This window comes from Mytilinidion resinicola, assembly GCF_010093595.1.
Source record: "Mytilinidion resinicola strain CBS 304.34 unplaced genomic scaffold BDZ99scaffold_18, whole genome shotgun sequence".
NCBI classification, from domain to species: domain Eukaryota; kingdom Fungi; phylum Ascomycota; class Dothideomycetes; order Mytilinidiales; family Mytilinidiaceae; genus Mytilinidion; species Mytilinidion resinicola.
Genome location: NW_022985454.1, coordinates 184258 through 197710, shown reverse-complemented (window position 1 = coordinate 197710; position 13453 = coordinate 184258). Strand labels below are relative to the sequence as shown.

The window sequence follows — 13453 nt, the reverse complement described above, 5'->3', positions numbered from 1 at the left end:
AGTGCGGAGAATTAAATGAGGTTCTGCACCGCGACGGCCCTTGCGGATGCACGGGGCTGTCGCGTAGAGTGGTGACGATGCCAAGGCGGGCCTGATGGGATTTTCTGCATGGCCGCTGCAGGGCTGAAGGCAAAGCTCCCACCTCGTCCACCTCGTCCGAGTCCCTCACCGCCAGACGCAAGGGCTTGGGGACGACAGCACAGGGACCCCCGCGGCCTGCTCGAAGCAGCCTGGATCGACGCCTCAATATTGGAGCCAGCCCAAGTCCCAGCGCGAGCCAGCGCATGCTGTCGTGCTGGTGCCCGTTGAATCCGCGGTATGCCCTGAACCCAGCCCCAGCAGAGCAAGAGTCGGCTTGGACCGTGGCCGGTGGTGCCAGCTCAACAGGACGACGAGGACGAGTCCAATATATACACCCGGACCTCGGGAGCTCTCGTCGCCCTACCGTCCCAGCCTTCTGTCCAGCCACCATCGGTGGTCCCAGGCCGCCCCGCTCGCCAGCCGCGACCCCAATCCCCGGGCGAACCGGTGCCGTTCCCTGGGTGTGGAACTGCGTAGGAAATCCGCCGCCGAGCCCGCCCCCGATTCGCTGTGGGCTGTCCATGAGCGCGACCGCTAGCCACGTACCTCCTAGGCACACGTGGATGCGCGCTAGACTTGACGACATCCAGCTGCGGCTGCTCTTCGGTGTCGTCTGTGCTGTCACGTCTCGTCTGTGCAGTGATAGCCACAAAAAAAGTTGACAAGCCTCGGACCCCCGATGACAGCCACGTCAGACTCGTCCAGAATGCAGTCAATGCATTCATCCGCCGGCGCGACGTATATCTCTTTGTGGGCCGCCGCGTACCTGCGTCGGCTTCACGGTGCGTTTCCCTCTCTCCAACCCTTCTCTCCTCACTGCCCCACTTTCCTCACACCATGTTTTTCCTCTGGGCGGTCCTCTGTGTTTTCGGCTTTACCAATGCCTTGCCTCTGCAGGTCAATCCCCGCGGCCTCGATCTTCCCGTCTGCATTGTGGGTGCTGGGCCCGCTGGACTGGCTGCTGCGAAACGTCTCGAGTCCAAAGGCAAAAAAGCCGTAATATTCGAAAAGCAGGCTGAGGTGGGCGGCAAGTGCCAGACGTACTATGACAAGTGAGTTGCCTTTTCTCTATTTCACTTCACGAAACATCGAAGCTAGTAACGCCTCTTTTCCTGTCAATTGCGGGATCGACAACGGCTCTTCAGCCACGGTAGTACAAACCCCTGGCCGTGTAACGATGCTCAAAATATATTGGTTGTATATCTGCGACCTGCTATCACTGCTTCCCTATCGGTCCTGCTCAAAACTACCCCACAATATTGCATTGGCTGCAATAATAGCATTGCTTGTGAGACCGACTGCTATTTACACCGGTCTATATTATTACTATCTGAGCTCAGCTAACATCAATCCCGCAGAGGCGGTTTCCACCCTCTCGGAGCATTGCTCTTCTCAAACGCAACGTACACCGAAACAGTCAAGATTGTGGATGAGGCGAATGTCCCAATCTATCCATTCTCCGCCAATGGCGGAGGTGAGGGCTGGAACTACAACTGGACAACTGGTGCTACCATGGAAATAGCAGCCACGTCAGCTCAATTCCAAGCCGCACTTGGGGCCGAGATTGGAAGATATATTCAGCTATGGAATCAAGTCTTTGCACCTATCAGCGGAGTTGGCTACAAAGTAAGGATTGGAGGTTTGAAGAGGCGAGAAAAACACTAACGTCCCCCAGAAAGGCGTCCCCCACAACCTCACCGTCTCAACCGCCGACTGGCTCTCCACCAATGGTTTCCAGTACTTCCCGGCTCTCATCATCCCGGCCATGACTCCCTACGGCTATGGAGACTTCCGCCAAGTCCCTATCCTCTACATGCTGCAATACTTCACTCCCGACATCATCCTCTTCTTTGCGGGTCAGCACACCGGCTACTTGGTTGACTTCCACACTGTCTTCAAAAACTTCGCCGCCTCGCTCTCAACCACTCAAATCCACCTCAACACTACAATTGAGTGGATCGACCGCTCCGGCTCAACCCCTGTCCTCCGCTATCACGATCCCCACCCGGAGACCTATCACAACCACACCGAGCCCTGCCAACATCCCTCGCATACGAAGATCCAGGTCTGCTCCTCCCTGATTATGGCATTTCCCCCGACTCTTAAAGCGCTCGAGGGAGCCCATCTCGACATCTCGACCGAAGAGCAGAGGGCGTTCGGCCCCGTGGGTGTGAACACGTACTACTCTGGCGCTGTCCGCACCCGCACTCCCTATGGTCTTGCTTTCCGCATCGACCAAACCACTCCCTTCACTCCGCCCGACGCGGATGGCGAGCCGGTCACGCTTATCAAGATCTCCCCGTACTCGGATGTTGCGACGACGTGGAGCTGGGGCGCTTATCGCGTGCCTCAGACTATCCAGCAAGCGAAGGAATTGTTGAAATGCACGCTCTCCAAAATCAACAAGGATCCACGGAATGCTACCGATGTTGCGGTTCCGGTCACGGATGCGGACGTGGTGGGTTTCAGGAAGTGGGACTATTTCCCCCACTACGACACCGAGCAGCTTGTGGTTGGGGCTTACGACAAGTTCAACGCGCTCCAGGGGAAGCAGAAGACGTACTACGCATCCGGATTGAACGGCTTCGAAACTATCGAGTTCGCTGTCCGCGCGGGGTACGACGTGGCGGACTCTATTTGCTGAGTACGGACGACGACCTATTGCTAATGAACAAACGAACGAACGAACGAACGAGAAACAAATAGACGACGACGATCTGCATAATCCTCAACGAACTAGAAACCAAAAAAAAAAAAAAAAAAAAAAGACACAAAAACGACGACGGGAGTTGGATTGTATGATATTAACTACGGACAAAGAAATGGACCTGCACATACCTTTACGACATCACGAGCGATGATTATATACCCTTCTTAACAACTCTCTTGGTTCCTGGGAGGCCGGCTGGATACCGGAATCTGCATTATGTCATCATCACAGAGGCTTTTTGAAAAGGGCTCTTAACCACATTGGTAATAGAGGCTTTTTTGGCGGCTTCTTGGTTATGGGGGATGCGGGATCTGCATCTAGATTTTTTGCATTGCGGATGAGACATTTGAGCATTTGCATTCAATTGCGAATCAAGCGTGGTATATAGGTTTAATGGATGAAGTTTGATCGAGACTCTTACTCTTATTTTGCGTAATCGTTGGCATGTGTAACTTGCCCACCCCACGCATCACCCCAACAAGAGAAGACAGAACTCCTTCCCGGAGAGGCGCCACGCTAGCACTCCCTGCCGCCCGCTCTCCAAGATCCACATGCATGCCTCCTTCTCTTTCCGCAGCATCCTCAGCCCAACCACCCGTCCACGCACTGGCTCTTTTACGCTCCGTTTTTACTTCCATTTCTTGCATTTCCTCCATTCCTCCCATTCCTCCCATCCCCCATCCCCCGGGTCCTCCAAGAGACGCATAGCACCGAACTCAACGTAGAACGCTCATAGCCCTCCCCTCTCCCCTCTCTTCTGACGCCACGTGACTGCGAAAGTTCGGGTCTAACGGTAGGGGGTGAGCAGATACGGCGCTGATCTGAATCCCGCTCATGGGCGGGGGTTGGGGAACGGAAGGGGCATGGGGATGGAGTTAGGGGGGGGGGGGGGGGGGGGGGGGGGGGGGGGGGGGGGGGGGGGGGGGGGGGGGATTTAGCTGTGCGGGTGAGTGGGGAGTGGAGAGGGTGTTGATATGGCGATTACTTGCGCGTGATCACAGTTCTAGGAGCGGTGACACGCCGAGGTGGGCTTCAGAAGAGTTGGACGTATGGGGTAGTTAGACAGGAAGCCATGGATGTTAGTAATGTTGGAAGAAGGGGCTGCGGTTACTTAGCTTGATGGTAGGAGGGTGGGATGGTCGTGAAGCGGTGAGGAAGAGAAAAGGGGGGTGGGAGAGCGGGGAGGGGGTGGCTTTTTGCTGTGTATGTGTTGGGAGTGGCAATGGGGCCCTATTCTAGGAGCTGTGGCTTTTATGTCAATACTGGGCGAGGGTGGATTTGCGAGGGTGGGCACGTTAGAGAATAGCATTAGCACTGCGACAGGGAAGACTGTGGAGTTGATTGAAGGGGGTTATGTTTGGGAGGTAGTCGGCCCTCCGACTCAACTCCCCACCAAAAACGGAATCTCCCACAAACCCTACACCATCCCGGCTCGAGCCCGGGAGCCAAAGGGAAAGGGTTCCGAAGAACGTTTCAGTTTACATTGCGTAAAATGTTTAATATGTTTAGATGTAATACAGACTGGGCAACTTTCCTGGAAATGCCAAGTAATTAACGGGTTTATATACTTGATGAAAAAGTAAAATCTGTGAAAAGCGATGAGGAGATAGAGTGGTGCTATTGGAGGGACTGGGTGGTAGGAGATGATGCGTTGAGTGAGTGGTTCCGTGGTTCGTCGTGGGGCTACGTATCCCTTTAATTCGTCAGCTCGCGGACCCCAGCTTATTTGCGCTCGGACGATTGTTCTTAACGTGCACATGAGTATGAATCTATAGAGGTGCTACTGTAGTGTGGTTTTGCAACGATAACCTGGGTATTACGAAGCCGAATTTGTGATAAGGTTACTTAGGGATACGCTGAACCGGGTATCGTGAACTAGGCTATGGTCCTGAAAAGCTTCGCACACCCTAGTACTTTTATAAGCTGCTTCAGCCAGTGCTAGCCCAAGGCCAAAACGCTGAAGGCATATGCATAAATAAAAGCTCGTCCATCTCGCCCAGATTGATCATTCTTAGTCCGAGCTATCCATTCCCTCCCGCAAATAAGCCGTCGGACAGAAGTAAGGATCGAGTTTCGGCTTCCAGGAGAGCGCAAATACTCACTCTAGTTTATCAGCCTCGTAGCTACTGGCCAAGCGTAATCGCCGAGGCCCCGGCCGCAGCCGAAGAATTCTCCAGCTCACGAGAAACTGGAACCTGGGCCTCGAGATATTTGATCTGGACCTAAGCTAGCAGTCAGCACTTTGTCTAATGATATGTACTGCAGTAGTATACGTACTTCCTTTAGCGCGTGGATCTGATCGAGCCTGCCCCCAATCTCTTCGATCTCTCTAACAGCCTCGTCGAGCCTCTGATCCATCTCCTTATGCTCTTTGTCCAATTGGTCGATCGTTTGCTGGATCTCCTGGAGCTTGTGCTCGGGCACATGGCCGTAAGCGTGCATCTCTTGGAGCGTTTGCACGATCTCCCTGCGGATCTTGGCCATTTGCTCGCGCCGCTGGTGCATCGACTGGCTCTCTTCGACATGTTCTTTGTATTGCGCTATAAGAGAATTATGTTCCTCTATCAGAGTGGCAAGGCATTTATACGCCTCGTCGATGTCATGCGGGGGTTCCATTGTGGATCCGGTCGAGACTTGAGCATGGTGGGAGGAAACAGGGTCCTGAGCCTGGGGAATGAGGCTTTCAATGCGATTGAGTTCCTATGTTTGTAATTAGCGGATCATCGGATGATGAACGACAGGGCACAGTCGAAAGCACACATACCTCCTCTACCTTCGCAATCTCTGCGAGCATCTCTTCGACCCACTTGGCATCGTCGGCTATCTCTTCGAGCTCTTGGCTCTGGTTGCCAACCTTCTCGTGTCGTTCGTTGGAAGGGTTGTCTGCTCCGCTCGCTAGATGGGGGAGCTCTTTGTCGGCTATGTCGCGACCATCGCCGAAATCCATCGTGGATGGGATCGAAGGTTGGTCCCCCCGGGAGAGGGCGACAAGCTCGGTGCGGGAATAGTCGGCTAGAAAGGGAAGAGAGACGGGAGGGAGGTTGCGGAGGAGGGCGTTGCGTTCCATGCAAGAGTGCCACACATACGAAGTTTCTGGGGTGATTTTTTGGAGGTGGGTGTGGGTTGTGGGAGCCGATGGCGATGGAGCGAAAGTAGTGGGTGCCGTTGCGGATTCTATGTGCTGAAATGCAGCAGCACGATGGTGAAAGGAAGAATTAAGTGAGACAAATAACCAGCAGGGTGCATAGAACTTAGTGCAAGGGAAAAAAACGTCAAGTGAGCGGTGAATGGTATAGAGCTCTCCCCTGGAAATGGCCATTTTCTATCTAAGACTTGAGGTACGTCCCGAATCGCGAGTAAGGTTCGGAGGGGATGAAGTTCCAAAGCAGCCGAAAGGGCTCTACGATGGGGCAAACGGCTATGGAAGAGCTGGACTGGACCCCTAATTTGAATGAGGTTGGGGTGGTTCGACACCATAACTACGGTAGAAAATCAGTCTGTCAATCCAGGTGAAAACATGGGATTAAGACTTTAAGCACTCTCAATACACCACCACAGGCAGGACTCACCTCATTCAACCGTTTCAATTTACACGAAACTCACTCCTTTTAAAGACACTTCATCCAAACAGCCTCGCAATAGAGCCAGCACTAAGACTGACATTCACCTTCATCTTCAGCTTGATCTCTCTCGCGAGGTCGTCCCCAGATTGCCTCGCTTGGTCCGTCCACTCACGGCGGAGAGTGGCTTGCAGAGGAGGCGAAGCGCGTGATGGTGTTCGGTAAAGCTTTCGATCCGCAGCCATCTTGAGAGCCTCGCTGAAAGTGTCCATGTCACGCTGCGAGTGCGGAGGCACGTTTTCAGATATCAGAGTCCCATTGTTTGACTCCGCAACGAAACATTGGTATCGGTAAGAGTGGAGTACCACGTCTTTGATTGCCGCAATGCCGTTCACCTGAGTTTTGGAGAATTGAATCATCTTGCGTAGGGTCCGGTATTGGCTCAAACTACAGAACGCTGCGTTGCTCTCCGTAATTAGGAGGAAGTTGGTATCCGCACCGAGGGCGACGATGCGAGGTGGGGAAGTCCAGCTGCCAGCCGAAGACTTCTGCGAATGTAAAGCGGATTCCAGATTTCTGGGAAGATTCTGCCACATCCAGGACTTGCCATCGGTGGCATACCAGGAGGAGTTTTGTGGGCCTAACGTCACGCGAATATTTCTGATATCGCGAGCATTGCGGTCGTACCGATCTCTTTCCGAGAGGAAGGTTTCAAGGTGGATAGGAAGACCGTCACTCTCTAACGCAGAATTAATGTCTAATACTTAAGAGAAATATGAGGAAACATACGAATCTGATTCGAACCACTGTTTGTTTTGTAGCTTACGAAGAAGCTTGATGCCGCACCAAGCGTCACGTAATAAACCTCAGCTGTATCATTACTATCAAGAACGGCTCTCAATTTCTTGGGGGTTGAGCCACTAACTCGAAGTTAATATAAGACCGTCCAGAAAAGGGGCTGCGTAACATACTGGCATCGTTTTGACTCGCACCCGAAGTAGTAACCCCCCCTCTGACCAAACGTGATGGTGGAGTCCTGGAACATGGTTTAAGGGTACATTGCATAATAGCAGTGTGCTTTCTATTGCCCCATGGCATTCGTGCTAGTGACAGTGCATTTGTTGATGGATGAGGGAGAATTGAAGTCAGAAGAAGGCCAAGCGCCTCGGTTCTTCAGCAAGGATCCGACCAAGGAACAACACCATGACAACATGACATCAGCCATCACCAACCCCCTGGCGACCTGAAACACCACCTCGGCCATCTCCTCAAGTCTGACTCCATCGCAACCCCTACTCTTGTGGTTCCCCATGGCATCTCTCCGCCTCATTTCGTCGCAATTTCTATTGCGCAGTCACTTTCGATTGTCATAGTCTCAGTCTTTTGTCAAACCTCGCAGTGCCATGGATCAGTATTTCTTTACATTTGGCCCAAACGATGCATATATCTCGAAATCACCCACTGGGCTAAGACAGTAAGCTATATATCTATGACCACTTTTTTTTTTCTCAGTTTGACATACCATTAGTCGCAACCCACCTCCCACTCTACACAGGCTATTGCTTTCCGCTTCAATTTCAACCATTTGCTGGGCTTCTATTGGCCCGGAGGAAGAATCGTGGGTCATATCATACGTTGATATTGGGGGTTCTTTTAAGATCGGTATGGAAGGAGACCCTAGCTTATGGCTTCGTGATTCTAAATGCTCGGGACAGAATTCGGTGGCGGATGCCCTAAAGCACTAAAGGCCTATTTATTCGACACAAACACACTAGGTCCCCGTCGTGACAAGAGCCTCCGTGTATCATTTGGTCCTAACTCCAGCTTCTTCGCTTGGGACCAGACATCCATCCGCTGGTCAAGCATCCCGTTATCTCTCGAAGAAACCATCCAAAGCTGGCTCAGCCCATCTGGATGGAAAGTCGGACCACCGCGAGCCGTTGCGCTAGGAGCCGAAGGAGCCTGGTTTGCCCTTTCTGAGTACGGGGTGGTAGCATGGGACATTTCCGAGGAGTACGAAGCGCTAGCCGAGACTTGGGAAGAGTGGGAAGAAGAAGACCTGGACTGGAGTGAACTTGCGTTCGTTGCCTTCGACCCAGTCCATGAGGACCAGTTCATTGCAATTAGGGAAGACGGCACTTGGGCCGGTGCGATCGACGATTCCAATACCGATGCTCTCGAAGCATTTGCGTCATCGTACTTCTCCCTGCCTCAGAAACCGATCTCTGAGAAGAGGCCCTCGAATGCTTCGAATCCCTCTCCAAGCCGACCGCCGCCGTCCCGGACTGCCACTCCTCAGGGGAAGCCCCAGTCACGGCAGCCACCGCCCAAATCATCTCAACCCCGAACTCCACCACCTTCTTCCCAAGCCCACTACGAGGCATGGTCAACACAATGTGACACCGTCTTCGCTGCTGCGTCCGCATATCGACACCCCAGACGCTCTTCCAGCCGTGCGCCACGTAGGAGATCGCCAACTCCTGCCCCAATAACGTCACCATCGAACACGCCAAAACCAGCTCTCATACAAAATTTCCCACATATACCGTCTGCCGCAACTTCTTGCGCCTCCCCTTCATGCTTGCCTTCCAAATCTCTCCCGCTAGGTCTACGAGCTTGCATACACGATGTAGAAGCCCTGTTCCGAGGCTCAGGGTCCTACGGCTACGAATGGCTGCGGCAAGAGCGATTGCGGTGGCACCCAGACCGGTTTGGAAGACTGTGCGCGGAGGAGTTCAAGGAAGAAGGGAAGAGAAAGGCTGAAGAAATGTGGAAGATTTGCGAGGAGCTGATGGTGCTGGAGAAGAGGAAGGCGGACAGCGGGAAATGAGATGGTGGGAAAGCAGAGTATGGGACTAGTAGGAGGTCAAAAGTTCGTTTCCTAACATTTGTATTCGTACATGATTCGTCATGAGAAGAGTGCGTCTCTGATCTAAGAATCAAAATAGTACTAGATATCAAGCTTGAATCTTCAACAACCACCACCACCACCCCCGTCTCCTCCTCCTCCTCCCCCTCCTCCGTCTCCTCCTCCGTCTCCTCCCCATCCACCTCCATCCCCACCCCAACTCCATCCTCCACCGTCCCCGCCATAGCTACTGTAGCCTGTTTTACGGCGTGACTTCGATCGCTGTGTGCTGTGACTGGGCTTGGAAGTGAAGCAGCCCATCGTACTGAAGCGCTCGGGCGCGTGTATGTGGAAGTCTTGTAGAACTCAAAGAGTAGGCTTGGTTGTAGTACGAGCCGTAGAAGAGGCTGGTTTGTTGTAAAAGTCTTTGAATTTAGGTTCGATTGTTATGACTTTTGGGCTTATGCAGGTGTGGACTTTAAATTGTGAATAGGTAGAGTAGGGTTGGCGGTGAAGATGAATACTGGAGCGTGTGGGATAGAAAGAGACATACCTACCAAAGATTATATACTTGTAGGGTTTGTAAGTAGATGTTCCCTACTCGGAGCACAGCCACGGTCCGCGCGGAGTCACGACAAGGCACGTAGTCATGTGGTGTAGTGTGGCTGTGAGTGAACGAGGCGGAGCAAGGCTGCATTTCAGCCTCCCCGAGTGCCAGAAGGTCGAACTTTGGAAGCAGAAAACTATCAGAGACAAGGAGATGGGAGGCACGTGATGGATTGAAAATATGGAACGTGGATGGAGCAATCTACGCTATGTGAATTTCCTAATTGAGATAGTCACGTGATACGGCTTTGAAAATCTGTGGAAGATAGAGGAAGTAACGCCGCGTGCTTTTTAGTGTAAAATCGACTATGCTGTGTGAATCTCCCGATATAGACAGACACGTGACATGTGTTTATGAAAAGCGTGGAGAATAGAGGAAGCAACGCCGCGTGGAATTAACTGTTAAAGCGACTACGTTGAGTGGATCTCTCGATTTAGATAGGCACGTGACAAACTTTTTTGGAAAGCGTGAAGAATAGAGGAAGCGACACCGCGTGCGTTTAAGCATAGAAGTGAATACACGGCATGAATCACCGAAATGAGAAGGCACGTGACAAGGTATCTAAAATAGTGTAGAGGACAGAGGAAGTAACGTGGCGTAGAATTAACTGCTGAAGCGACTACGTTAGGCGGATTTCTTCAATCATATAGGCACGTGACGGATATTAAGAGAATGGTGGAGGACAGGAAGAGACGCCGGGTGGTTCTAGTTGATAAAAGGGCACAACCCATGGATTTCCGAATGGGGTAAAGGAATTGACTAAGTCTGTAGAGCGTAGAGGAAGTAACGCTGCATGTATTTAAGCTCGAAATTAAAGTGCACTTAGTGGATTTCCTAACCACCTCCATCCCCTCCACCATTCCCTCCTCCGCCTCCTCCAGAATCTCCACCCCATCTCCCGCCTCCGTCACCCCCTCCGTAATAGGCCTCTCCACTGCCACCGTCGTTGTAGCGCTTTCGTCACCTCAGCCTCGCTGGCTGCTGACCGTAGCTAGGTTTGGAGGTAAAGCAGCCCATCGTGGTACTGTCTTGATACTAACGACGGGAAAAGATTGAGGGTATTGAATGAATTTTTTCCTAGGATCTAAAGGTATGTATGTGCTATCTAGGGATGAGTTGATTGATATAATTGATGTCGTGATGATGGGTTGTAACGGTATTGAGGCTCAGAGATAGAGATATTGAAAGCACTTTACACATTATGCCTCCGCTGCGTTCGAAGAACACAGCAATTGAGGCTTGACCAAGTTGGGCGCGGTCAAGTGGTGTGGTGGCTGTCTAACTCAGCGCGGCCATGCAAGGCAGACTAAGTGGAATTGAGCTTCAGCGCCACGAGGAAATTGTTAAGAAGAGCTTATCTGGGTCGGGAAACGTGTCTGCTCTGGGTAATTGCAGCATGGAATCGACGTCGTCTCGGCATTTCACGCCTCATAAAACCACTGGAACGCTGCTATCAATACCTCACTGCCTCAAAATCGATATATGCGCAATGACTTTTATACACACTTACAAAACGCCAATGCAGTAAAGATGAATCCCCTGTCCCAATAACGCCAGCTACGCTCTAATCATCGGTAGCAACCGGGTATCACGCTCTGTCCGTCCACCCAAGCAATCCCAAAATCCCTACCGAATCATCCTGAACAAATGCCCTTCAGTGCTATACACCCACTTATCCAAGCTCCCTACGCTCGGGTCCTTGAAAATAAGCCACAAGTACTTCAACGTCTCGGCGCCCCAAAAGCTCTCCTGCTCGTCCTTCCAGTTTGATTCGCCGCCCCGGAGCGTGACGTCCCGCAAGCCGGCGTAGCCGAATTTGGTCTTGCAGTGTCTTTCGAATGCGCGGAAGGCGTCCCAGGCCCAGTCGCGGTAGCGCTCCTCGCCGGTGATGCGGTAGCCGTAGAAGAGGCTTTCAACGTATTCGGGTCGGAGTTTGAACTGCGCGTCGGCCATCCATATCCCTGTGTCGTTCAGCTCCTGCAACTGGCGGTCGCTCGAGGGGTGGAAGGTCGCGTTGCCGTAGCCGAATTTGGGGATCCACGACCAGGTCTCCGGGCCGATATGCGTGGGGGTTGAGGCGTAGACATGGCGGCAGCCTTCTAGTAACGCCTGGCCCAAGGTGAGAAAGTTCGGGTGGTTGAGAAAGCGAGCGCCGAGCATGATGTTCCCGGCTGCGAAGCAGGAGAGGTGCGATTGCTCGTTTATGAACCATCCTGCTTCTTGCTTGCCCATAAATACATGTTGCTTTTTGTGGTTATCCTGGGGTGCGGAACGTGATGCGAGGTGATGTCGTAGCGCAGTAACTGCGTCGGTCCACACGTTTTGGTAGAAGGGAGTGTAGAGGTCTCCTTGTGCTAAGAGGGCGACTTTGATGAGATATTCGTAGTATGAGTCGTGCCCAGCGTCCCAATGACGCACCCTGCCAACCGGTGCTCCGGTGATAATATCGATAGGAGCGTCCACCATTCCAGGCCATGGCGTATCGAATTTATTCCAGACCAGCGGAGCCCAAGCCCGGGTGGCATTGTTGACGTACGCAACATTTCCAGTGAGTCGACTGAGGACTCGGTTTTCAAGGATGTTGGATCCAGCGCGAGCGGGTCCGATGGAGGGATTCTTGTAGCGGGGTTTAGAGGGGTCCAGAAGGTACACGGAGGGAGGGTCTGGCGATCCTTCATTTGTAGTGAAGTTAACACGAGGCCAAACCATACCCGTAGGAGTGTCAAATGAGGGCGCGAGCTTGTCGGCGAGTGTAATAGCTTGGGCAAGGAGGGCGTCCCGTTTGCTGTTGATGATGATGCCAGGAGGGACAGTACCGGCGTCAATCAGATCGACGACAGACAATAGTCCACCCAGATATCTGATCGTAGTTTCGAATGGGTCCACTAGACCATACGCGGTTGTGAAGTTGACCTTGTCGATGATATGGTCCACCTCAAGCTCGAGCTCATCCCACATCCCCATTAAAGCGAGTGTAGAAGCGGTGTCGACAATGAAGGCACCCCACCCATTCCTACTTGTACCATTGCCACCAGAGACAGGCTTTATGTCGTCGTAACCCCACGCATATTCCCGGTATTTAGAGAAGGTGTGTTTCATGGCCTCTCGGACTTGAGTCGCCTTCTCTTCATCGGCATGCCCACTGCCGTTTTTCCACCCTTCGAACTGGATATGTGCGCCCAGCGGTGCATGCCTCCTCTTATGACTGCTGCTTTCGGAGCCGGAGAAGCCTCGTATTACTAGGTAGAATGTGATGATTAGGAAGGCGGCCAGGAGCTTGAAGCTCGACGTGGGGTTGCGACGAAAACTGGGCATCCTGGGATCGAGGAATTGGTAGACGGCTGGGGCGTAGTGAGCGAGGCTTAGAGTAAGGATAGCGAGCGCATTGGAGGTGCTTCGATCGAGGCAGGGAGAGGATCGTGTCTTGGTATGTTGTAGGAAGGGGAGAGGTTAGGCCATCCGCGCTGGAGCTGGCTGCCGACGGGCTTTCATAGAGACGTAAGGAGCGAACACAAGATTATCGAAAGGAGTTGTCGTTAGGTTAAGAGGCGGCAGGGTCGTGACTGTTTGGAGTCGTGGAAAGGGGAGAGACCAGCTTGCTCGAGGTCAATCCTGGACGATGTCATCGGCGTGAAGCTCAAGCGAGA

General features: G+C 52.6%; 6 protein-coding genes across 6 annotated transcripts; 2 read left to right on the top strand and 4 right to left on the bottom strand.

The window, feature by feature from the left end:
- Positions 1-918: 918 nt before the first annotated feature.
- Positions 919-2826, top strand: BDZ99DRAFT_450056 (FAD/NAD(P)-binding domain-containing protein; the record flags this gene model as incomplete). Its single annotated transcript, XM_033718145.1, has 3 exons — positions 919-1133; positions 1440-1707; positions 1757-2826. The coding sequence occupies 3 exons, from the start codon at positions 919-921 to the stop codon at positions 2723-2725; spliced, it is 1452 nt and encodes a 483-aa protein (XP_033572448.1). The 3' UTR covers positions 2726-2826.
- A 1326-nt stretch (positions 2827-4152) lies between these two features.
- Positions 4153-4732, bottom strand: BDZ99DRAFT_106070 (uncharacterized protein). Its single transcript, XM_033712362.1, has one exon. It carries the CDS (start codon positions 4548-4550, stop codon positions 4209-4211), a length of 342 nt encoding a protein of 113 aa, XP_033572447.1. The 5' UTR covers positions 4551-4732; the 3' UTR covers positions 4153-4208.
- A 182-nt stretch (positions 4733-4914) lies between these two features.
- BDZ99DRAFT_480202 (uncharacterized protein) lies at positions 4915-5738 on the bottom strand (the record flags this gene model as incomplete). The annotated part of the gene is made up of 3 exons (XM_033722321.1): positions 4915-5013; positions 5069-5491; positions 5556-5738. The coding sequence occupies 3 exons, from the start codon at positions 5736-5738 to the stop codon at positions 4915-4917; spliced, it is 705 nt and encodes a 234-aa protein (XP_033572446.1).
- Positions 5739-6047: 309 nt separating this feature from the next.
- On the bottom strand, positions 6048-7462 carry BDZ99DRAFT_450053 (uncharacterized protein). Its single transcript, XM_033718144.1, has 4 exons — positions 7323-7462; positions 7141-7271; positions 6361-7090; positions 6048-6288 (listed from the first exon to the last, which is right to left on the bottom strand). Exons 1-3 carry the CDS (start codon positions 7394-7396, stop codon positions 6411-6413), a joined length of 885 nt encoding a protein of 294 aa, XP_033572445.1. The 5' UTR covers positions 7397-7462; the 3' UTR covers positions 6048-6288; positions 6361-6410.
- Positions 7463-7617: 155 nt separating this feature from the next.
- BDZ99DRAFT_450051 (uncharacterized protein) lies at positions 7618-9339 on the top strand. Its single transcript, XM_033718143.1, has 3 exons — positions 7618-7825; positions 7880-8013; positions 8067-9339. Exons 1-3 carry the CDS (start codon positions 7755-7757, stop codon positions 9179-9181), a joined length of 1320 nt encoding a protein of 439 aa, XP_033572444.1. The 5' UTR covers positions 7618-7754; the 3' UTR covers positions 9182-9339.
- A 1750-nt stretch (positions 9340-11089) lies between these two features.
- On the bottom strand, positions 11090-13392 carry BDZ99DRAFT_106027 (mannosyl-oligosaccharide alpha-1,2-mannosidase-like protein). Its single transcript, XM_033712361.1, has 3 exons — positions 11313-13392; positions 11165-11245; positions 11090-11116 (listed from the first exon to the last, which is right to left on the bottom strand). The coding sequence occupies exon 1, from the start codon at positions 13119-13121 to the stop codon at positions 11433-11435; it is 1689 nt and encodes a 562-aa protein (XP_033572443.1). The 5' UTR covers positions 13122-13392; the 3' UTR covers positions 11090-11116; positions 11165-11245; positions 11313-11432.
- Between the last annotated feature and the right edge of the window lie 61 nt (positions 13393-13453).